We start from the raw sequence: 8,557 nt of genomic DNA on the forward strand, positions 1-8,557 counted from the left end.
CCACACGTTGTGCCGTGCTGTTACCCTGGTCGCTCTCTTGTCTGGCTGTCCGTCCGGTTTTCGCTTCTGTTGCTGCCTCTTCCCCGTCTCCCCCCCCCCCCCCCCCCCCCCCCCCCCCCTCCCCCGGCGGAACCCCCCCCCGACCAATCCCCCCCCCCACTCGGTCCTCCTCTAGAGGCTCCCTCAGGCCCTAGCTCCTCACTTCCTTCCTTTTTCCACTAAAAATCCTCTGACGCTGCTGTTCTGGATCCAGTTTTACAAAAGATATCAGTGGTCACTCCTGCGTTGGTTTTAATGTGGTTCCGTGGAAAGGGTGCTCAGATTCGGAAGACCCGCGTTAGAAATTCAGTTCTACTCTTAACTATTGGTGTGACTTTGGGCAAATTAACCTCATACACTTTCTGGGCCTCACATCCCTCGTCTGTAATATGAGGAGGAGGGGGGATGGATTAGAGAATCCTCAAATGGCTCTCACCTCCCCCTACATAGTCGTTCTAACATTACCCACTCTGGATTTTGTTTTCAAACAGTCTTTGGATTTCGTGCAGGAAGAAACCTTAAAATCTAGCACAAACTGCTTACTTTACGGGTGAGGAAACTGGGGCCCAGAGAGGTGCAGTGATTTGCCTCAAGCCACACAGGTAAGGCAGGGTTGGTATTCGAACCTCCAACTCTCAGTTAGCTCTGAGAGAACCTGCACTCCAAAGAATGGGAGCCGATCCCCACCGCAGCCCTTGCCCGCACCTTGTAGTATGCCCTCTGCAAGTAGTTGTAGGGCTCCCGGCGGCGGAAGGCATCCTGGAGCGCACGCACCGCTCGGTGCCCCGCGGCGCCCCTGGGTCCCAGCCTCCGGGCCGCGCACTGGCTCACGCATTCGGCTCGGCGCAGTGCGGCGCGGAGGAGCAGCCTTTCCCAGGGCCCTGGGCTGAAGTCCGAGCCAGGGTCGCTCGAGGGCACTGGGGGCAGCTCGGTCCCCGGCTCCGCTGCGCACAGCGCCCCGCAGTCCCGTCTCGCGCGGCCCACTTCGGCCCTGCTTCTCAGCGCCTCCCGAAAGAGAGCGACCGCCCGCTCCCAGGCCCCCGCGGAGTAGGCGCGCAGCCCGTCCGCGTACAGCAGGTCGGGGGACTGGAGAGGTGCTAGCCGGGGCAGCTGGGCCAGACCTGGGGGCTCCGAGGAGCCCTGGGGCGGCAGGAGCAGTAGGAGAAGGAGGAGCGAGAGCATGATGTGGAGGCCCGGCAGGAGAGGGAGAGAGAGAGGAAAGGGAGGAATGGAAGAGGGAGGGGAGAGGAAGGAGAAAGAGCTAGAGAGGAAGCGGGGGGGATGGGGAAGGAGAAAGAAAGAAGGAGATAGCAAGACGATAGAGAAAAGGAAGGAGAGGGAGAGTGAGACAGAGCATCCCTTCCCATTGGGATGATCAAGAGAGAATGAGTCGAGAACTAGAGGGACATAGAAGGGGGGGGGGCGGAAAGAGACAGAGAGACAGAGAAAGACAGAAACAGACAGAGAGAGAGAGACAGAGACAGAGACAAAGAGAAAATGTGAGACAAAAAGTAGGGAGCTTGGGTCAGGGAAAGAATGAGGGAGATTCATCCTTTTGGAGGATTGGGGTGGGAAGGGAGAAGTAACCACCGAGTCCTGGGGGTTCTGGCTAGGAGAGATGGACAGTGGAGTGAGAGTAGGAAGTGGATAGTGGGAGGAATGGAGACTGTTGCCATCCAAGAAGGCAGTGGGATGTTCTGGAGGTGGCCTCTTGGTTCCAGAATATCTGGAATACAGCCCTTCAGGACAAAGAAATCGAGTCTCTGCACTGACTAGTGGTAATCATCGGCAGAAGGGGGCCAGAGAGTGGTACTCCAGATCCCAGAGTCTGTTAAATCAAATAAGAGGACCTTTCTCTAGAGAAGTGATTCCTAGAATAGAGTTGGGGTGGAAGCAGAAAAGGCATCACCTTTTTCTTTTTTCCTATACCCACTTTTAACAAATCATGGCTACGTACATAAATCTCTTTCATTCGTGGCTCTGACTCACCTGTGAACGTAGACTCAGAACTCCTGAATTTAAATATCAGCAGCTATTGGCACTTAATAGCTGTGTGACCTTGAACTAGACCCTTGTCCTTTCTAAGGTTCCTCATCTATAAAACATGGAAAACATCACCTACCTCCCAGAGTTGTTATGAGCAAACAACTCTGAACTGCAAAGTACCTATACGCACAGTTGAGTGATTGATAGGTGGGACTAGGAATATATATGTGTGTGTAAGATTATGTATGTGACTTTGTGTGTCTCTTTGTCCCTCTGTCTGGATCTCTCTGATACTTTTATGGATCTGTTTGTCTCCATATTTCTTTCTTGTTCCTGCCTCAGGGAGTTGTGAGGAAAGGGTTTGAAAAACCTTAGAACACTATATAAATTCGAGCTATTTCTTTGACCTTTTGACTAGCACCACCACCAGCACCCTACCCATCAGGACACAGTGGCTACAGCTGTTTCCACAGTAATACTTCAGATTTTAATACATTGGGCTGGGGATGATGGGAAGTAAGGAGCAGGGTCTAGTCTTATAGACATAGTAGTCAGAGCTATGACGCCCCAAATCCAATTCCCCCATTCACCTCTAAGTGCTGCTGACAGCTGTCCTGGGTTCAAGTTTGTGGCTAATTGTAGACAGGACTAAGTTAAGGGAGACATCTACCCCCAGGCTCCCTTCCTCTTAAGTCTTTTGGGTTCACCATGAGCTCACAGGCTCAATGGGGCAAATATAGGTGTGTTTGGACCCCAAGTCCCTCCCCAAGCCTGTGAGTCCCCCTCAATTCCAGTGAGGGAGCACCGTCGCCCTGTATATAATCCAGTAGACACTCCAGTCACCCCAGTATCAGGAGACCCTAGGGAAAGACGACGGGGTAAGAGACCTGGGGCCCTGGGCCGACGGGGAGAGGGACCTGGGGAGGCAGCTGGAGAAGGCAGGGGTGTCTCATCAATGAAGGTAGTGATCTCATCTCGGAAGAAACCAGGGCCCCTTGGAGGGCCTCCACCTCCTCCTAGCATTCTGCTTTCCAGAAACTGATGCAGATTGGTCAATGCTCCAGACTCCTCTTCATCATCTTCCATGCCCCGGAGTGTCCCTAGTTCCCTGTTTGAGGATGGGATCATCCGGATGTCATCTGAAGATGACCACTTATGCAGGAAGGAGCCAGGTGAACGAGGAGTAGAGAAGATGTTGGTCTCATCATGGGATAGTCGTCTGGACAATGGGACCTGGGATGGGGGAAAGGTGAGATCTTAAAGAACTTCACGGAGCAATGTAAGACAACTTCTGGAATAGAGAGGAATGCACCATAACAATGATGACGGCTTTTTGTTGGTGTCATTTCTCCACCTCAAAGGCTCTTTCTCTGCCTGCATGTTTTGGTAGAACTAACTCAAAAACCAGCTTCAATAGGTTCCCCTCTAGTTCTCCTTTACCTTGCACACACACACACACACACACACACAGCTAGAATAGGACCTTCTTTCTCTCCATACCAGTTATGTGTTTTCTGTACTGATTTCTTAGGTTTCATGGATTTAAAAGTATTTAAGGGACATTAAAGAACATCCAGGCCAATTCTTCTTTTTACAAAAGAGGAAGCTGATGCCTAAAGAAACGTGACTTGAACCCACACAGGTAAAGCACGTGAAGCCCCTCCAATCTGTCCTTGTACCTTTTAGGCCTTCTTCAGGTAGCAGGAGGACTGCCAGTAGCACCTCACCTCCTACCCCTGACCTGGGAATAGAGAAAGCTATTGGATCATTGGGGGAGAGGGTTTGGCATATGGAGACAGACAAAGCCCAACTATCTCTCTCTTGCCCACTTAGTGGTCTTTCTTGTCCTTCATGGTGGGCTATAAAGAGGACAGGGAGAGATCTATCTTTTCAGCCCAAGCTGAGATATTTTGGGGTTAGGCACTTGGAACCAAGTCTACAAAGGATCTTAGGGAAGTTAGGAGATTAGAGCACCCCATCCTTTCTCAACTCCATACCTGCAAATAGTGGACTCTTTCATGAGGAGGAAATAGCATGTGCCTCCCACTCAGCATCTTCACCTGGGAGGGGTCTTGGCTCCCTGGCCCAGCAGCCCCATTAGCATCAAAACGAATTTTGCAGACCCGGCCATCAGTATAGTCATTACAGGCTCCATCTTGGAAAGAAAAGGGGGATAAAGTAAGGGGTTCCATCGGGAGACCACCCAATGTATACAACTGTCATTGTCCCCAAGATGCCCATCACCCTACTTCCCCAGACCTCTTTTTACAGTTTGACCTTAGATACCCCCCTCCCTCTTGACCCCAACCCTTTGGTTGAAAAAGGAGCTGTGAGAGTTTCTGTGTGTGTGTGTGTGTGTGTGTGTGTATGTGTGTGTGTGTGTAGCTTCTGACAAGGTAGGCTGTGAATAGATCACAGAGGAGAAAAGAGCTTTAAGTTGTAGCAGGGTAAAGGGAAAGAAGAGAGGGCCTTGAATTTAGGTATCTTGTACAGGGAGGGTGTAAGAGGTAGAAGCAACAGAGGGGAGAAGAAAGGCCTGGAAATCAAGACTGAGAGACTAAGTGTGAAACAGGACCGCCCAATGTGAGTGGTGTCAGGGAAAGTTGAAGGGACCATCAACACAGTGATGGAGATGCGTCCAGCAGGGGGAGCTACAGTGCAGTGTATGGACCCTAACCTTGTGCATAAGGAAAGTCAAGAGTTTCAAAAAGGGGCCATCCCCCTCATTTTAGAGATGAGAAAACTGAAGCCCAGAGAGGGACAATAAGGTGGGGGTGGCATTCCAGTGCCCTTTACAGACACTTGGCAGCAAAGGAGCTGTATGTGTGGTGAGATCAGAGTTTAGAGTCTGTAGGAGGGTTCTTTGTGCAGGAAGGGGAGACATCCTCTGACCATCCTCGCCGTCCTCCTCCGACATGATAGCCACGCACTGCTCCCACACGGTGCGCACATCGGCTCGGTAACGCTCACAGGACCAGATGAAGGAGGGCAGGAGCAGAGTCTGCACCATGGAGCACCACAGCACAGCTAGCACCATCCATGGGGGCGCAGAGTCGGACTTCAGTGAGAAGAAGCTCACTGCCTGGGGAAGGAGGGCAGGGGGCTCGTCACAACGACTGCCAAGGCTCAGAGCCGGTCTCTCCAGCCCAGGCTTCTGCCTCTGACAGTGGGATTTAAGGCACAGCTAGAGGATGTGCTTCATCAGGGAGAAGGGAACTAGAGGAAGGTCACGAAGACTGGAATGGAGAGATGGGGCTCCATGAGAAAAGGCAGAGCCGTAATATAGAGGTACAAGGGGACTTGGAGGTTGGGACAGAAGGGATTGGGGGGAGGTGAAAGTTATTTATATGGAGTGGGATCTAAGAGTGGAACAAGGATGGAGAAAGTTCTATTCTAGGTGGAGGGAATGACAGACCAGACAAGGAAGTTAGAGGCTGAATGGTAGGGAGAGGGAAGTGGAGTGTGGAATCCCGATCTCACCAGGATGGGCACCCCAGTGAGTGAGTCGTAGAGAAAGACGATGGCGCTGACCAAGTTGGTGACCTGCAGGGACGTCTTGGCAGATTCAGAGCCATCCAGCGAAGACCGACGCTTCCCTCGGGCGTCCTCCACTACAATGGCTGGAACCTCGAATGCTGGCCGGGTCCCTAGGCCCCCTGGACCTCCCCCTCTTGATCCCTCTCTACCCCCTGATTTCCGGGCCCGTCTTGCCCGACGGGGTCGGGCCCACAGTGTCTGGTAGAAGGTGATGGCCACACACACCAGCCCCATGACAATGCCACCAAGCAGCAGGAGGCTAAAGCAGACCCCAAAACCCAGCCCGATCTTGGAGACAATGAATTGGCAGCCCCGGGCGTAATATCGCTCGCCGTTGTTGTGCCAGCCAATGGAAGGTAGTGTGGATAGGATGAAGCTGACCATCCAGATGCCCATGACAGCGTGCAGCGCCTGCTTCTTGGCATTGCTGAGCCGGTAGTTGACAGGCCAGCGGACCATCCACATCCGGTGATAGGAGAGTGAGGCCACGGTGAAGCAGGTGGCTAGGGCCAGCGTGTAGTAAGTAGAGACAAAAACTTTACAGATGCTTTCATTCCAGTCATAGTCTGAAGAGGCCTGGCGTCGGAGCTGCACCACAGCAAAAGTGGTGAGGGGCACTGCTGCCATGAGGATGTGGGTGCCAGCCAGGAAGCAGAGCAACAGTTCCAGGGGTTTGTGTTTCTGCTGCTTGGCTGAGATGCTGAGAATGATCCATGCATTGGCCAAGAGGGCCAGCATTCCACAGGCCAGCCATGACAGGGCATTGGAGCGGAGAGAGGCCTCCTCCACCCCTGTCCCGCCCCGAGCCATCCTCCTCTTCTTCCTCTGCCCCCCACCCCCCCTTAAGTTCTGGGGGGTGGGGGGAATGGATTCACCCAGGAGCCCCACTGAGACTGCCCCCCATGACCCTTATGATCCCCGTTTCCCAATTCCCCCTCCTAGAATGAGGCAAAAAAGTCTCTGTGGCCTACCCCACTGCCTTGTCCTTCATGGCTCCCCTAAGATGTCATTTGCTGTGGCAGAAAGGAGAAGGAGGATTCCAAGGCTAAGGGTCAAAAGAGACAGCCCTCTCCCTCTGTATAGCTTGTCTTTTCTCTCCCTTGAGTGGAGAAAAAGCACCCTTGCTAGGATGCTGGGTGGGATCCTCTGATTTCCATTCCCACCTGGCTTCCTGTTGTCCTTTCTTCCAACAGACTCAGTGGGCTGCAGCTCCTTTGACTCTCTCCATGGATGTGGGGGTCTTCAGCAGACAGAACCTGCTGTGGTAAAGAGAGCTGCAGATAGGCCAGGGGTCGGGATTCCTTTTTTTTTCAGTTGGTTTCCTGAGCTTGCTTCCTTCCTTTCCTTCATTTGAAATCACAAAAGATTGAGACCTGCAGATGTCACTTAGTCAATCTCCCTGGCTCTACAATGAAACCCTGGGGTCAGTGGTGCTCCTATAAGCTGCTAGGGAAAATGGTATTTTAGCCCCACTCCATCATTTTCCATTTCCCTCTCTCCTTTTAACTTCAACAGTGTTCTCCTGCCAAGAACCCCAGCTCACCCATTTTCCTATTCCTTTTTCCAAACTCCATTGCAAAAGTCTCTTTATCCAATCTCCCCCCACCCCAATCCCATCTCCATTAATTTTCCCCCAGATTCACTGATAGGCGAACAGTAAATAACTCAGTTCTACTGAGGTTCACGGTAGGTGACAATGAGGGGGGAAGGGGTGAAAGGCAGTGAGGTGGAGTATGTATCCTCCAACCCTTTCCAAACCCTCCATTCTCCTAAGGATAGTGACTTATCACCTCTTTCCTGTCTTCTCAAGACTTAACTTTCCCCTTTTTCTGACCCAGGGAAGTACCAGAAAGAGGAAGATGGACTTGAAGGCAGAGAGCAAGAGGAACCGAAGGAGGGAAAACTGTTTGACCTCAGAACAGAATGATCCAGAAAGGGAGAGAATAGAGAATGGGTGGGTGGAGGTGGAAGAAGAAGAAAAGAGAGAGTTTTAGGGAAAAGGAGAAGGAAAGAAAGGGGAAAGTAGATGGGAGATCCAGAGACTGAGAGGAACTAAAGGGCCCTCTAGCCAAGGGAAGAGAGTGCTGGGAAGGAGCTGAAGACATAAAATCTGGGGCCCCACTAGGTGACCTTGTCTCTCTCCTCTTGGGGTGGGGGTGGGGGGCTGTAAAAGCAATGAGGTTATCGATGCTGTAGAGCCTTAGGAAGGCAGTTGGAGCAAATCAGGAGAACACAGTAAGGAGGGGAGAGGGTCCAAGGGAGGTGTCAGAAGGGGCATACAGAGGTTGGGAGAGGTGGAGGGAAAGGTACAAAAGCTGGAAAACTAAAGGAGGGCATTCCTTATGGAGGAGCCCTCAGCCCCTTTCCTGCACCTTTCCATGAGGTCATAGCACCCCCTTTTTGTTTTCTATATGGAGCCCAGTAATCTGAGTTGCTATGGTGATGGCTAGCCAGGGGGGTGGGGCAACCAGAGTTGGGCAGGAGTACCCCCTCCATTTCTTTTTTCCCCACTTTAGACCCTTTTTCATTTTCCCTCCCTTGGCTCCACTGCGGGGGGGAGGGAGCACCCTTGGAGAAAGAAAAGCTTGAAGGAAGGAAAAGAGAGGATGAAGGACAGAGAGGAGAAGGTGAAGGACAGAATGGGGAGGGGGGAAAAGGGATGACAGGTCAGAGTGGGGATGGGAAGCTAAGGAGTCCCCTATGTTCTTATGTTCTTTAGAGAGGTCAGGAATCCGCACCCCCCCCCCATGCTAGGAACAGCAGGTGGCCAGGGGAGGAGGGGAACTCAGGGACGGGAAAGGGGAGAGGAAGCAGTGGGATGAGAAAGCAATGGGAGTGGGGAGCCCAGGGAAGAGGGGTCGGCTTCTTACCTCTGCCTCTGCCTGCTCCAAGCACTGCCATGGAGACTAGAGCATCTCTCCGGTTTCAGCTCCTCCTTGCCCGCCTATTCTTCTCTCTCTCTCTCTCTCTCTCTCTCTCTCTCTCTCTCTCTCTC

At 52.4% G+C, this 8,557-nt stretch overlaps 4 protein-coding genes and 1 long non-coding RNA gene across 5 annotated transcripts in view; 1 reads left to right on the forward strand and 4 right to left on the reverse strand.

Annotated features, from left to right (window-relative positions):
* Positions 1 to 1,297, reverse strand: part of P3H3 (prolyl 3-hydroxylase 3) — a 12,418-nt gene extending 11,121 nt beyond the window's left edge. Inside the window, exon 1 of the mRNA XM_069101567.1 lies at positions 745 to 1,297. Within this exon, the coding sequence (XP_068957668.1) occupies positions 745 to 1,221 (477 nt within the window). The 5' untranslated portion in view covers positions 1,222 to 1,297. The remainder of the gene's footprint in view (positions 1 to 744) is intronic.
* Positions 1 to 8,557, reverse strand: part of EMG1 (EMG1 N1-specific pseudouridine methyltransferase) — a 370,137-nt gene that overhangs the window by 220,148 nt on the left and 141,432 nt on the right. The window lies entirely within an intron of this gene.
* TPI1 (triosephosphate isomerase 1) overlaps positions 1 to 8,557 on the reverse strand; it is a 204,943-nt gene that overhangs the window by 54,948 nt on the left and 141,438 nt on the right. The window lies entirely within an intron of this gene.
* Positions 238 to 3,195, forward strand: LOC138171974 (uncharacterized). The gene is made up of 3 exons (XR_011171017.1): positions 238 to 369; positions 531 to 641; positions 3,061 to 3,195. It is a non-coding gene; the product is annotated as an uncharacterized lncRNA (long non-coding RNA).
* Positions 2,089 to 8,557, reverse strand: GPR162 (G protein-coupled receptor 162). Its single transcript, XM_069101568.1, has 6 exons — positions 8,433 to 8,557; positions 6,726 to 6,821; positions 5,506 to 6,575; positions 4,918 to 5,107; positions 4,023 to 4,180; positions 2,089 to 3,258 (listed from the first exon to the last, which is right to left on the reverse strand). Exons 3-6 carry the CDS (start codon positions 6,370 to 6,372, stop codon positions 2,740 to 2,742), a joined length of 1,734 nt encoding a protein of 577 aa, XP_068957669.1. The 5' UTR covers positions 6,373 to 6,575; positions 6,726 to 6,821; positions 8,433 to 8,557; the 3' UTR covers positions 2,089 to 2,739.

The sequence above is a fragment of the Petaurus breviceps genome, unplaced genomic scaffold (assembly GCF_028583685.1).
Source record: "Petaurus breviceps papuanus isolate PSGF00001 unplaced genomic scaffold, PetGlider_PUasm1.0 470, whole genome shotgun sequence".
Taxonomy (NCBI): domain Eukaryota; kingdom Metazoa; phylum Chordata; class Mammalia; order Diprotodontia; family Petauridae; genus Petaurus; species Petaurus breviceps.